This window comes from Trichosurus vulpecula, chromosome 4, assembly GCF_011100635.1.
Source record: "Trichosurus vulpecula isolate mTriVul1 chromosome 4, mTriVul1.pri, whole genome shotgun sequence".
Lineage (NCBI taxonomy): Eukaryota > Metazoa > Chordata > Mammalia > Diprotodontia > Phalangeridae > Trichosurus > Trichosurus vulpecula.
The window spans coordinates 257,243,762-257,259,329 of record NC_050576.1 but is presented as its reverse complement, the minus strand read 5'-3'; the positions used below and the strand labels follow the sequence as shown (position 1 = coordinate 257,259,329).

The 15,568-nt window shown below is 40.6% G+C and overlaps 1 protein-coding gene across 2 annotated transcripts in view; it reads left to right on the top strand.

Annotated features, from left to right (window-relative positions):
• LAMP3 (lysosomal associated membrane protein 3) overlaps nucleotides 1–12,251 on the top strand; it is a 34,970-nt gene extending 22,719 nt beyond the window's left edge. Inside the window, exons 5-7 of one of the 2 annotated variants that reach the window (XM_036756642.1) lie at nucleotides 1,644–1,814; nucleotides 7,510–7,671; nucleotides 11,625–11,746. In XM_036756642.1, coding sequence (XP_036612537.1) covers nucleotides 1,644–1,814; nucleotides 7,510–7,649 — 311 coding nt within the window. In that variant the 3' untranslated portion in view covers nucleotides 7,650–7,671; nucleotides 11,625–11,746. Of the gene's footprint in view, nucleotides 1–1,643; nucleotides 1,815–7,509; nucleotides 7,672–11,624 lie in introns of both variants that reach the window. The other variant, XM_036756643.1, reaches the window with a different exon arrangement.
• Nucleotides 12,252–15,568: the final 3,317 nt, after the last annotated feature.

Below are 15,568 nucleotides of genomic sequence, written 5' to 3'. Positions count from 1 at the left end.
AGAGTTTTTGATCCTCTATAAGGAACAACCCTGCGAGGTGGGTGTTGTTATAAGCCCCATTTTATAGTTGAAGAAACTGAGGCAAAGAGAGGTTAAGTGATCTGCCCAAGTGACTCACACAGCTATTAAGTGTCTGGGGTCAAACTTGAACTCAGGTCTTTCTGACTACAGGCTCGGTGTTCTATCCGCTGCACCACTTAGCTTCCCTGATCCTTCACAATATATAATGAAACCCACCACCACCATTGCCACCGTTTCCCTTAGGCATTTCATTTTGCTCCTTCTTGATGCTTTTATCATCTATCAACTTTTATTATACTTATTTGTAAAGTTATCATACCCCCTTTGTTGTTTTTTAGTCATTTCAATCATGCCCAACTCTTCGTGACCCCATATGTAGTTTTCTTGGCAAAGACACTGCAGTGGTTTGCCATTTCCTTCTCCAGCTCACATTACAGATGAGGAAACTGAGGCAAACAGGGTTAAGTGACTCACCCAGGGTCACACAGCTAGTAAGTGCCTGAGGCTGGATTTGAACCCAGGGAGATGAGTCTTCCTGATTCCAGGGCCAGTGCTCTGTCCATCACTGAGCCACCCAGCTGCCCATTATATTTCCTTATCATACCCTAAGTTCATAAAGACAGGGTTGGGGTCTTACCTAAACTTTGTAACTCCTAGCACTTAGTACAGGGTTCTGTAGCCATTAGGAGCTTAATAAACATATGTTGAAATGAACTGAATTGACAACCCTTCCATTAAGCAATAAGTATTAAGTGCTTATCATGTGCCAGCCATTGCACTAAGTGCAGGGGATACATAGAAACAGCTAAAATAGATCCTGCCCTCGAGGAGCTTACATTCTAATTAGGGAGAGTAGATACAAGGTAACCTTGGAGCTGAGGGCACTAGTGGCTGGAGGAATAGCAAAGACCACCTGCAGAAGGTGGCGAGTGAGCTGACTCAAGGCTTCTGAGAGGGGGAGATGAGGAGGGAGAGCATTCCAGATATTCACAAGCAGTGTAGATCAAAGGTTCCTAAGTCCCTGTGTATGGATAACTGAAAGTTTATAATATATGATTAGTGAATGTGGATATGTAAAATGCTAGGCAGATGTATATACTAGCTCTGCCACCAGGATTTAAAATGGCTAAAGAAAAAATTCCAACCAATTCTTGTTTCCTCTTTATTCTGTTCTGGTTCACATGGGATTTACCCATATGAGGTATCAAAAAAATTCCCCCAAATGCCACAGATATGTTTTCATTACTACAGAGTGGCTGACCTTCAGAGGGTCTCCAAGAAATAAGATCATCTAACCACACAGGCTACCTCCAACATCTTCTTCTATATCAGGTGCTTAAAGGAGTGACTTGCTCATCCCGTTGATGACCGTGACTATTTGAACAGGCAAAAGTCACTCACCATATCTAACATCATACATAACTAAAAAGCCTGTGCTTGCACCCCAGGGAAGCAGAATGGTAAAGGGAAAGAATTAAGAGATCCAGGTTCAAGTCCAAGCTCTAATCTAGCTAGCATGTGACTTTGGGTGAGTCATTTTCCTTCTCGGGGCCCTGTTTCCTCACTATGATCACTAAAGTCCCTCCCAGCTCTAATCGTCTGATGCTTCTTGGTGTTTGCAGCGAAAATCTACAGGGGCCTGAAAGGTGGGCTGACAATGTTTGAGACCAAGGTGGGGCACTCTTTCAAGTGTACCAGTGAACAGACTCTTGAGTTGTCATCCTCTCTCCAGTTGCACACCGTTGATGTCCAGCTCCAAGCCTTTGATTTTGATGGCGAACACTTTGGGAATGGTAAGTTGGGAGGAGGGGGAGGAAGAACTCACACAAGAGACAGCTCCAAACGTTGCTGAAGCAGCCATGGCAATGAGCACCCTAGAAACTAGGAGTGTGCGTTTGTGTGTGTGTGTGTGTGTGTGTGTGTGTGTGTACATACTTACACCAGTAGGCATCCGTTTGTGTGCTAACACATATCTTTCTGCACAACTTGTCAGGATGTGACTACTCCCTTCATCAGCATCATCCCCCCCTCCACACACACATATTCAAATACAAGCAGGGAATGCTCTATCACATACCTTACCCCATGCACATGTACTCACTCATGCTCAGACAAGCATCCACTTATTTACAGTAAATCGAACAAATCAAAATGGGAAATGTGTATGATTTAAAGAAGGCAATGTGGTGCAACAGAATGTGTGATGGAGGGGAAAGAGAGATAGAGAAGTCCCGGGTTCCAATCCTGGCTCTGCAACTTACTACTCAGGTGACAGTAGTTAAATCATTTAACTTCTCTGGGCCTTAGTTTCCTCAATGGTAAAATAAGGGAATTCTACTGGATAACTTCTAAGTCCCCTTCCTTTGACCCTCTACAATCTCAACAACATAATTAAGCAGAGCCAAGGCCTTGCTCTTACACACATTTATTTACTTTTATTCACATGATCAAATAAGCCTGGTCAATAGCATACACATGCACACACACACACCAAGCTTATTTACACACAGTTATAGTCTTCTGGCTCAGCTGTATTAGAACACCCTTAAGAGGTTGCAACATTTCTCAACTCAGATCCCAAATTTGTGCTTAAGGGGAGTTAAAATTCAGCATCTCAATTACAGAATCGATCCCACTCTGATTATTAGAACTAGAAATCGCCATTAAAGAGAGAACCGATCATTCAAAACAACAGCAAACCATTTTTGGAAGCCACTCCTCCTAGCTATCAGCAGCAATTCATTACCAGCCTTAAAAAGGGCTTCCTCATAGTCATTTATTTTTCATCCAATTTCTCCTTTGATTTTAACCACCAAGGTGAGAACTCATAATATTACTCAGGATTACTGGAAGTTTTCATTTTGGGTTATCTTTCAAGAGGTAATTGGTGAATTCTTTTGATTTTCATTTTACTCTCTCATTCTAGTACATCTGACCAGTTTTCATTCATGATGTCTTGAAACACAGTATACAGGATTTTTTTTTGTGGGGGTGGGATTGATTCATAGGGGGTCATAGGTTTTAGGTAGTTCTAATGATTATTAAATTATCTCTCTTTAACCTGTTTTTCAGATCAGTTCTTTTTCATAGTAGATACTTTACATTTTCATCTATATTCTTCAAATTTCTGGTTTTGTTCTAATATTTCTTGCTGTCTCATGGAGTCATTAAGTTCAGTTTGGTTAATTCTAATTTTCATGGAGTCTCAGATAACTTTTTCAGCTTCTGTTATAAACTATTTATTCTCCTTCCAATTATTTTTCCAGAGCTTCTCAGGGCACTTATAATTCCTATTTTTTACTTATTTGTCCTTATAAGTAAACCTTTTTCTGCAATGCTCTGCTTGTAATTGTTGTGAAGTTATTTTTTCTTCTGTGTTTATCTCTTGGGTATCTCTTGACCCATAATATTCCTTGGTAGTGTTTGATGTCCTCTTCTGTTTATTCATATCAACAATCTCAGCTTCCCATTTAGGTTTTTTGTACCAGGGTCAATCCCCTCTCGTGTTCTTAGATGAGGTGGTCAGGCTCTATTTGATTCTGAACTCAGTTTCTCAGGCTCTAGCCTTTGGCTTCTATCTATCCTTACATGTCTCTGTGTTGAGAGGTGGCAGGCTCCAGTGTCCTTGGTCAGAGCTGTACAATCTACTGATCCCAATTTGGGCACTATTGTAGTCCACCAGGTTGTTCACTTGACCTCATGCTGGCTTTCCAAGTACGACACCTCTTCCAGAGTCTATGGTTCCTTTTTTTATTCTTTTATTTTTAATTTACTTAATATTTTTAGTTTTCAGCATTGATTTTCACAAGAGTTTGAATTATAAATTTTCTCCCCATTTCTACCCTTGCCCCCACTCCAAGATGGTATATATTCTGATTGCCCCTTTTCCCAGTCAGACCTCCCTTCTGTCACCCCACTCCCCACCCTATCCCCTTTTCCCTTACTTTCTTGTAGGGCAAGATAGCTTTCTATGCCCCATTGCCTATATATCTTTTTTCGTAGTTGCATGCAAAACTTTTTTTTTGAATATCTGTTTTTAAAACTTTGAGTTCCAAATTCTCTCACCTCTTCCCTCCCCACCCACCCTCCCAAAGAAGGCAAGCAATTCAACATAGGCCACATGCATGTCACTATGTAAAACCCTTCCACAATACTCATGTTGTGAAAGACTATTTTCCTTCTTCCTATCCTATCCCCATTTATTCAATTTTCTCCCTTGAACCTGTCCCTTTTCAAAAATGTTTGTTTTTGATTACCTCCTCCCCCTATCTGCCCTCCCTTCTATCATCCCCACTTCTTATCTCCTTCCTCCTTCTTTCCTGTGGAGTAAGATACCCAATTGAGTGTGTATGTCATTCCCTCCTCAGGTCAAATCCGATGAAAGCAAGATTCACTCATTCCCCCTCACCTGCCCCCTCTTCCCTTCCTATAGAACTGCTTTTCCTTGCCACTTTTATGCAAGATAATTTACCCCATTCTATCTCTCCCTTTCTCCCTCTCTCAACATATTCCTCTCTCATCCCTTAATTTGATTTTATTTTTTTAGATATCATCCCTTCAAATTCAACTCACCCTGTGCCCTCTGTCTATATATATTCCTTCAGCTACCCTAATACTGAGGTCTCATGAATTATACACATCATCTTTCCATGTAGGAATGTAAATAAAACAGTTCAACTTTACTAAGTCACTTATGATTTCTCTTTCTTGATTACCTTTTCATGTTTCTCTTGATTCTTGTGTTTGAAAGTCAAATTTTCTATTCAGCTCTGGTCTTTTCACTGAGAAAGCTTGAAAGTCTTCTATTTTATTGAAAATCCATATTTTGCCTTGGAGCACGATACTCAGTTTTGCTGAGTAGATGATTCTTGGTTTTAATCCTAGCGCCATTGACTTCTGAAATATCATATTCCAAGCCCTTCAATACCTTAATGTAGAAGCTGCTAGATATTGTGTTATCCTGATTGTGTTTCCACAATACTCAAATTGTTTCTTTCTGGCTGCTTGCAGTATTTTCTCCTTGATCTGGGAGCTCTGGAATTTGGCCACAATACTCCTAGGAGTTTTCTTTTTGGGATCTTTTTCAGGAGGTGATGGGTGGATTCCTTTCATTTCTATTTTACCCTCTGGCTCTAGAATGTCAGGGCAGTTCTCCTTGATAATTTCTTGAAAGATGATATCTAGGCTCTTTTTTTGATCATGGCTTTCAGGTAGCCTAATAATTTTTAAATTATCTCTCCTGGATCTATTTTCCAGGTCAGTGGTTTTTCCAATGAGATATTTCACATTGTCTTCCATTTTTTCATTCCTTTGGTTCTGTTTTATAATATCTTGATTTCTCATAAAGTCACTAGCTTCCACTTGCTCCAATCTCATTTTTAAGGTAGTATTTTCTTCAGTGGTCTTTTGGACCTCCTTTTCCATTCAGCTAATTCTGCCTTTCAAGGCATTCTTCTCCTCATTGGCTTTGTGGAGCTCTTTAGCCATTTGAGTTAGTCTATTTTTTAAGGTGTTATTTTCTTCAGTATTTTTTTCGGTCTCCTTTAGCCAGTCATTGACTTATTTTTCATGGTTTTCTCACATCATTCTCTATTCTCTTCCCAATTTTTCCTCTATTTCTCTAATTTGCTTTTCCAAATCCTTTTTGAGCTCTTCCATGGCCTGAGACCAATTCATATTTTTCTTGGAGGCTTTTGATGTAGGCTCTTTGTCTTTGTTGACTTCTTCTGGCTGTATGTTTTGGTCTTCTTTGTCACCAAAGAAAGATTCCAAAGTCTGAGTCTGAATCTGAGTCCGTTTTTGCTGCCTGGCCATGTTCCCAACCAACTTACTTGACCCTTGAGTTTTTCGTGGGGGTATGACTGCTTGTAGAGTATAGAGTACTTTGTCCCAAGCTTGAGGGGCTGCGCTGTTGTTTTCAGAGCTATATCTACACAGCAAGTTCTGCCACACCAGTGCTACTCCTCCCCCAAGAACCGCCAACCCAGACCAGACTCAGATCTAAGCTGGCTCTGCACTCCCGCCCACCATTTAATTCCTCCCACCAGGTGGGCCTGGGGCTGGAAGCAACTGCAGCTGTAGTTCTGTAGCTGCACCTTCTCTGCTGCCCCTGCAGTGGTGGCCAAACTGCAAACTCCTTTCACTTTGTCCCAGCAGCCTTTCCCACTAACCTTCTCTGTTGTCTTTGGTGTCTGTGGGGTTGAGAAGTCTGGTAACTGCCACAGCTCACTGATTCAGGGTGCTAGGGCTTGTTCAGCCCAGCTCTAGGTTTGGTTGGTCCAGGTACAGCCCATGCTGAGCTCTGCTCCGCTCTGCCCCTAGTTCTGTGTGATAGATCTTACCCCACGACCATCCAGGCTGTCCTGGGCTGGAGCCCTGCTTCCCTCTGCTATTTCATGGGTTCTGCAGTTCTAGAATTTGTTTAGAGCCATTTTTTATAGGTGTTTGGAGGGACCTGGGGGAGAGCTCATGCAAGTCCCTGCTTTCCAGCTGCCATCTTGCGAGTCTATGGTTTCTTAATGTCTTTTTGTGCAGTCTTTGGTTTGGTGAAGCAACTTAAGGACATTTCTACTTAGATTTCTTGATCATTATTTGACCTAGTTCCTTTTTTTTGTTTTGTTTCTAAAGCAGAAAAGGGAGTACTGAAATCTTCTACAACCACCTCTCATCTTAACTGAAAGTCTCTGTTTTCATGCCTTCCTATCCTATTATTTTTGTGCATTTTTTCATCAGTTCTCCAAAAATGATCTAACATTAGCATCTTAGAGATATTAATATACACTCAAACTGTTCCTTGAGGTAATGTGATACAATGGAGGACCATTAGCTTTAGAATCAAAGGACCTCAGATCAAATCCTTCCTCAGCCACTTACTAGCTATGTGACCTTGGGAAAGTACCTTCCCCTCTCTGGGCCTTTGGTCTCTTATCTTTAAATGAGTGAGTTGCACTAGATAACCTCTAAGATTCCCTCCAGCTCTAAATTTATGATCCAGCCATCTCTCAATATTGCTACATAACCAGCCCATTTCCTTTCCTGGTTAGTCATAAAGATATATATGAGCATTATGGTACAGTGAAAAAAGAACATTGACTTTACAGTCAAGGGATATGGGTTCAAACTTTTCCTCTGTCATGTACTAGCTGTGTGACATTAGAAAGTCCCTTTACCTCTCTGGACCTCAGTTTACTCATCTGTAAAATAAGGGGGTTAGACTAGATGGCTGTAAGATCTCTTCCAGCTCTAAACTAAATCACAGGGTCCTCTGAACACTTTTTTAAAGGTGATATTTACAACATCCCATCCTGCTGCCGACCCGGCTGAAAGTAGATTGCTACCTCATCTTACCCTATTCCTTACCCACTTGGCTTTGAGAAAATCGCTAAACTTTCTCCATTTCAATTTCCCATGTGTCAATTTTGGGCTAACAAGTACATCAGCTCCTCCTGGCTGCCCCTGTAATATTTCTCACTCTAATTTCAATTGCAGCGGATGAATGCTTCAGTGATAAAAACAGGAGAGCAATCCCTGTGGCTGTGGGCCTGAGTGTCGCAGGACTGTTTGGGGTTTTGCTTATTGCATGCCTCGTTGCCAGGAAGCGGCCCGGCAGAGGATATGAACGTGTCTAAAAGCACCCACCTTCTTCAAAATGTGCGTAGCATGTTCCATGGCCTTGGCCATTGCCTTCCTATAGCTCAGCCTAGTGACAAGGGATGAACTTTCTCTGGCTGGATACTATGCCCTAAGAATTCAGACAGAAGACTCTGGGATAAGACTGCTCCTCCACTATGCCAACAGGATTGTCTGGGGCCCATCGGGGAGAGAAAGGCAGCCAGGATAGCAGTCCCTAGAGTCTCCCCAACAGCTTACTCAGGCTGACTTGTAAATCTCTCATTTCTATAAAGAAGAGGAGGCTGGAGAGTAAAGTGAGCCAGTGATGAGCTGAGCACCCCAAAAAGAAAGAAAACTCAAAATTTAGGAGATGTATTCTCCAACTGTGCACATGCTTCTTGTATATTTCACAGATGATATGAGTCTTTCCTGTTGTTAAAAATGTGATTTAAAAAAATAAGTATACTCAGACAAACCTACATGGGTTTCCAGAAACCTTTTAAAACCTCTAGATTCAGGACCAAAATCCAACTTCAGATTATGATTGAGTTGGAAAATCGACAACTTTTGCAAGAAATAAGTATATTGTAGAGGGATATCTAGTCAGTCATTTTAAAAATTTTCCTAAACCTTTACTTTTCACTTTAGGATTCATTTATTCTCTGTTCTCTTGATCCTTTTTCCTCCATTCTGTTTATCTGTCTCTGGCACAGCCCTTGTCCCTGCTCTGTGCTTCCAGATTTCCTCTTCTCTATTTTGGGACAGTTTGGGTATAGTTTTTTTCTTTTGCAAAACATTAAAACCTAATCAGAAGTTTGAAGACTAGTACTGCCTTCCTGAGGGTGCTCTCTCTCTTTTGCAGACATTTAAAAGAATTATAAAGCAATGATTTTTGGCAAGAAGTGTATGCAAAGTAGAGGAAAAATTCTGTTCCAATAGACAACCTACATTTTCCCACAAAATAGGCTATATTTAAATATGATGACCTAGAATTTTGAGGCAACAGAGGGTAGTGGACAGAGTGAATTACTTAGAGTTGGGAAGTCTTGGGTTCAAATCTAACCTCTGCCACTTAGCTGTAGGGCAAGTCACTTAATCCTTCTGAGTTTCAAGCAACTCCTTAAGACTATTAACACAATCACAGTTCTTTTACACCACTTAAAATTCCACAGAGACAAGGGAGAATGGACTTCTACATGCTAAAGATATTTTTTCCAACTGTTTTTTAAGGACAATACTTTTTCCCTCCAAGGACACAATTCATTATTTATCTTAGGACATTCACAGAAATTGAGAACTCCTCAGTTGCTGTAGCTGCAACTAGGAAATTTACTGGTTGTCGTCTGGGAGAATTCCATTCCTAAGTTTCTTCGAAGTGTCCAGAATGAAAGAGGGTCTCCAAAGCCTCCAGAAGGCCTTGAGTACTATCTTAGCCCCTCTAGAATGTCAGGAAATCCCATGTTATGATTGCATGCCCCAGATGTCCATTACAACTCTTCTCAATCAATGGCAAACCAGATTCCCCAGAGTAACTCAGGGCTGATGGAGTCATAGAAAGAATGCTTAGTAGAGGAAACAGTAGGAAGAATACTGGCTCAGGAGTCAGAAGACCAATTCTAACCTCAGAAAATTACTACCAATGTCAGTTTGCTCAAGCCACAGAACATCCCAAGGCCTCACTCAGTTTCTTCACTTATAAATGAAAGGGTATATGGCCTCTGAGGTCTCATGGCTCCAAGTCTATGACAGGCTTTGGGGATGAGGAATGGGGCTCAGATACCTGCCTAGTTTCATCTAGCTATTAGAGGAGCCTCACACTCATGTGAAGTTCCCATATTATCATGCTTGAAATGCCAGTGAATACTAAAATTGCCTTCATGACACATTGTCCATGTGTCCTGTCCCCGTATGAATAGTTAAAGCTATTGTTAATGTTGCTATGACATTTCCAAAGCCAGACTAATCTTTTAGCACTAGGAAATTTTTCCTGACCAAAATTTTGTTGATTACATGGGATATCTGGGATGATGCCGTGGAATTGGAAGTCCAGAACATAAAAATGAATCAGATCTATTTGTTTTCCATTTCTCTTTTTTACAGTCATTAATATTATTTGATGCTGGTTACCATAGAATCATTAACCTCCTCTGTAAAGGGATAAGATTGGATTAGATGATCTCTATGGTCCCTTCCAGCTCTAGATTCTAAATTTGGAAGAATGATTCCAAGCCAAATTTTCTTAAGTTGCAGTTAGAGCTGAAAGGGAGCAGGTGAGAGTTCCTAGTGGGCAATGAAGAATAGAACCAGAGTTTGGAAGTGTTTTGGTTAGAGTGGTGTCAAAGCACAGGTTATATGAATGGGATGTGCTGGCTTCTGTTAGATCCTGCCTTTGCACAGGCTCTGAACTTTGAAGCTGTGCTCTAACACCAATGGGGCCATGTAATGAGGAGTATGAAGGGGCATGGAGGTGTGCCAAGATAAGTAGAATGATACAAGGGTAAGAAGCACTCCACTAGGCCATGATGGTTCTCAAGCAGCTGGTGGCCTTGGTTCCTGAGAGAAAGAGGACTCCTTATCTCCTTAATTCCCTTCCCAATGAGCTAGAAGTTGTCCATTGGGTCTAATTCCTAGGAATCCTGGCTGTTTTTCTTGATAATTGATGCTTATCGGCAGGACCTTTTCCTGGTCTCCATCTCTCTGTTAGCTTGCCCATCATGCACTTGCTTCCAAATCATTCTCTCTTTCTACTGAGTTTCCTATTATCTTTTTTCTTGAGGGGGGAAGGCAGGGCAATTGGGGTTAAGTGGTTTGCCCAAGGTCACACAGCTAGGAAGTGTGTCAAGTGTCTGAGGCCAAATTTGAACTCAGGTCCTCCTGACTCCAGGGTCAGTGCTCTACTCACTGTACCACCTAGCTGCCCCCCCTATTATTTTTTTCCTAATGATATAGAGCTTTTCAACCTGAATTTCTACTGCCTCCTCTCAATGCTGACTAGGCTTCTCAGGTCTCTTGCCAGGGAGATGGTAGTAGATTCTAATGGGTACTGTGGGGAAAGGGTTTTCCCATTCGGGGGAAGCGGTTGGACCATGGACTCTTAGCCTAAGATCCATGGACCCATCTGGGGTCTGGGAACTTGGAAGGGAAAAAATGAATATTGGTTTTGTAATCCTATGAATTTTATAGTATGCATTTAAAAATGTTATGCTAAAACAGGATTCTCTGGTTTCACCAGATTGCCAGAAGGGACTATGACACATACAAAAAGAAAAGAACCCCTGGTACTAGACTAAAATAAACTTTAAGTTCTCTGTGATTCTGTCATTTGTCCCAGCTCAGTCACATGGCTTTGTATTCAAAATGATTCGGAAGGAAAGAACACAATGATGTTGTATCTTTCTTCGAGACAAATATAGATTAATTTTTAAATTATGAATCACAGTCCACTGGAGTAAAATACAGATTTGTCAAGTTTACTAACATCCTCTTTTTTAGCTTTCATAAATACATGAGAGTGAAGCATAATGGTTAGAAGGCTAGCCTTCGAATCAGGAGGACCTGGGTTCAAGCTCTGCCTCTGGCTATTACTGGCTGTGTAACCCTGGGCAAGTCACATAATCTCTTAGCGTCCCAAGCAACTTTCCAAAACTAAAAGTTATAGACAAGTTAGGTCAGAGAAAGTTCTACATGGGAGTTCTCCATACAGATAAAACTCTCCCTCTCCCACCCCCCCTCAAAAAAACCTAACTCAGGACTGTTTTCTAACATTTTTGGTTCATTGAGAGGAAAAAAAATCATTAAAATCTAAATATTATCACAAAGTAGAAAACATGGGTGAATTAATATTTTCAAAATACTACTCATCTAGTTATATAAATTATCTTCAATGATATTTGAGACCTTTCTTTGGAGGGCAAAAGTCCACAGAGATCTTATCTATAAGTTGTCATAACCTTCCTCTTTGCCTACTATCCTGTATCCGTCTCTTCTTTTAGTGATCGAGTGCACATCCGACTACACAATTATGATTCCAGTGATCATTGTGATCATCATTTCTGTCTGCCTCCTGGCCTTGGCTTTTTGTGGAATTCGTCTGAGGCGAAAATCATTGGGATACCAGAGGATCTAGTCAATATAAAGAATCCCAGAAAAAATGAAAGGGTTTGGAATTCCTTTATTATCTGCAAGACCTTAGAGAATACTTTTGTAGTAAGTTCTTAAAGTAACATTCATTGCTGTGGTCTCATACCCCAGCATTTCCCAATTTTATCCAGGCCACTATTCAGTAGAAGAGAGAAAAAATGTTTATGGTTTGGTGGGAGGAGAGGGCAAGAGGAGGGGGGAGGTGCATTGCGACAAGATTTAATTGGTCATTGAAGGGCACTAATTGGTTTCCCCAGTAAAAGGCATTTCATCCAAAGGAAACAAGAGCACCAAAATAACAAAATACTTTCTGAAATGGAACAAGCCTTTTGCCCCTGTCAGTCACATGGTTGGCTGTTAAAGGGGCCTGCACTGTCTATTATTTGTTAGTTTTTTTATTTGTTTGGGAGATGTGGCCTCCTTGGCCAGAAGTTAGATGTTCTTTTTTGTCTTTGACATTATCAAAGTATTTTTCCACTTTGGGCTTGTTTCGTCATCTGTAAAATGGGAGATTAGTCTCCTGGCCTCTAGGGTCCCTTCCAGCTCTAAAGTCATGAGCCTATGACCTGTCTGGGCCTCAGTTTCCACAGAGAGGTTGGATTCCATGACTTCCAGCTCTACATCTGTGTTCCTTTGAACTCTGCCAAGAAGAATACAAAGGCAGTGATTTTGCCTGATCTTTAGTCTGTGATACAAGCATGCTAGTTGATATCCTAGAATTTTGATGTAAGGTGGTAAAAGTAACCAAAAAAAGAACGTTATGTCTTTTATATGCATTTATATAAATGTCTATTTTCATCTTTCAATCCCCTGACCCTAGCACAGAACCTTGTACACAGTTGGAATTTAATAAATGTTTCCGAATTGAACTGAACTGAATTGAATTATATATACTCTTCTCTTAAAGCTACACCTGACTGAAGGGAGAAACAGATTAACAGGTATAAATAACAAACCAGAAAGTCTACTCCCAATATCACAGATTTGAGATGGAGACCTTGGAAATCATGTTATCTAACTCCCTCATTTTATAGTCAGTTAGTCAATAATTATTTATTAAGCACTTTCATGTGCTTGTCACTATACTAAACACTTGGGGTCCAAAGAAAGGCAAAAACAGTCCCTGCCCTCCAGGAACTCACATTCTAATGAGGGAGACAACATGTAAATAAATAAGAACATACAAGAAATATGTTGTTTGTCTTTTGTTGTCAAAAAGGACCATGACATCAGGAAAGTGATGTCATGACTTGCAAGAGAATTGGATTTAAGTGAGGCAGGGCTGTGAAAAGTTACCAGTCTCACTCTCTCCTCAGAGCCAACTGGGTACAGTGGCAAGATATAGATCAAGATGACTGGAGATGGCCCTGATGCAGTGGGAGATCTTGGCCTTTTTAAGCTAAGGCCATTCCCTGGTCTCATTCTCTCTGAGGCAATATCCATTCAGCGATTAAGGCTAGGTAAAACTGAGGCAAAGAATGACCTCTTTTACCTAGTCAAAAAAAAAATCAATCTGGGAGGGGAAGACCCTCAGGGTTTCTGGCTGAAACAGAAACAAATGTGATTTACACTTACTTTGAGCCATCAGAACCCAAACAATGACCCAGGGAGGTTTGGGCTAGGCCCCACTGTTGGCCAATCAATGAGAGCCAGAGTGATTTGGGTTTAAGGCATGGTCCATAAAAAGAAATCTAGCCCATAAACCCCGAGATATTTTGCTAGGTATCAGAGATCAAAATTTATATTCCTTTGGGCAGAGCACCCACAGGTAAAGGTATGATTCCCTATGTGGACAGACGGAAAGGGGAGAAACGAGGGAGGGAGGGAGGAAGGGAAAGAAGGAAGAAAGGAAGGAAGGAAGGAAGGAAGGAAGGAAGGAAGGCCGGCAGGAAGGAAGGAAGCACATACAAGATATATGCAAAGTAGATGGAAAGTTATCCTAGAAGGCAAGGCATTTACAGCTGGGGATGGTGGTGGTGACTAACACTAAGATTCTTTGAAATGAGGATTGAGAGAAAGCCATTTGATTTGGCAACTAGGACATCATGAATAACTGAAGAGAGCAGCTTTGGTTGAATAATGAAGCTAGAAGCCAGATCATAGAAGATTTCAAAAAGAATTAGAGGCAAATGGAGACATCAAATATAGATGGCCTTCTCAAGGAGTTTAGATGAAAAGGTGGAAAGAGCTATCTAGTGGCATTGTGGGAATGAGAGAGGACAAACTTCCCTCTGGAGAAGTTAAATGACAGATAATGAATAAAAGGGGCAGGTGATACAGTGGATAGAGGACCGGGCCTGGAGTCGGGCAGACTCATCTTCCTCAGTTCAAATCTGGCCTCAGACACTTCCTAGCTGGATGACCCTGGGCAAGTCATTTAACCCTGTTTGCCTCAGTTTCTTCATCTGTAAAATGAGCTGTAGAAGGAAACGACAAACCACTCCAGCATCTTTGCCCAGAAAACCTCAAAATGGGGTCACAAAGAGTTGGATACTACTGAAAATGACTGAATAATAATGACAAAAATGAACAACAAGCATTGTATTGGAAGATAATGGCTCTAAGTCATCACTGAGTCCTAGACAACTGCACTCTCTAGTTTTACAGAGCAATGGGTTTATTTTGATGCATGAGAGATGTAGGTTAGAAACAAAGAAGAATTTCCTATTAATGAAGGTTTTTCAGCAGGGGGCTGAGGAAGAAAGGAAGATTTTTAAATACGGGATAACTTCTGAGCTGTCCAGGAAAGACCTGGGGTTCTTTCCAAGGATAGTTCAATGGACAGGAGGCCCTCTGAAGTTCTTTTCCAATGATGCGATTCTATTCCAACCCTCTTCAATTCTTCCATAGCCTTTGTATCTATTCCTTACTCACAAGAGCATAGCACCATCTTGTGGCCATGTAAATGAGAATATTACAAAAAGCTGACTACTTCCCATAGTAAAGGGAGGCATAGTAATATTGTCGCCTCAGTATATAGAACATCCAAGAAGAAGTTTAAGGAGTTTAGGAAATAGATCATAAGCCTAGTGCAGAGAAATGCAATCATTGCAAAAGAGAACCTCAATCATCTCAACATCTCCTAGAACTCTCTGCAGCAAATAATGTCTTATATTATATTGCTAATATTGAGACTAATAACCCAAATTTGTAGAGCACTTTGAGTTTTTTCTTTTTAAAAATCAGTATTTATTTTTAACATTAATTTTTTAAAATTGCATTCCAGATTCCCTCCCTCTCTCTAGCCCATTCTCCACCAATTTAGAAGGCAAGCCATATATCAATTATACATGTGAAATGCAAAACATATTTCCATATTAGTCAGATTGCAACCAAAAGGAAAAAAAAGCAAGAAAAATACAGTAAAAAAATTGTACTTAAATTTGTATTTAGAGTTCATCCATTCTCCTTATGGAGATGGATAACATTTTTCATCATGAGTAAAATTCACATGGGTTCAATTATATCTATGCAGATGATTCTCTTCGCCAAAGTATGCTTCAAGGTTTAGTTTGGGGCCTTCTCTTCTTTCTACATCCTCTCTCCTGGTGATCTCTTCACCTTCAGAATTGTCTTGAATCATTACATTGATCAGAGTAGCCAAGTCTTTCACAGTAGATTATCCTTACAATATTGCTGTTACTGTATACAGTGTTCTCCTGGGTTCTGCTTTCTTTGCTATGCATCAGTTCATATAAATCTTCCCAGGTTTTTCTGAAAATCCTGCTCATTATTTCTTTTGGCACAATAATATTCCATCATAATCATATTCCCCAACTTGTTCCGCCATTCCCCA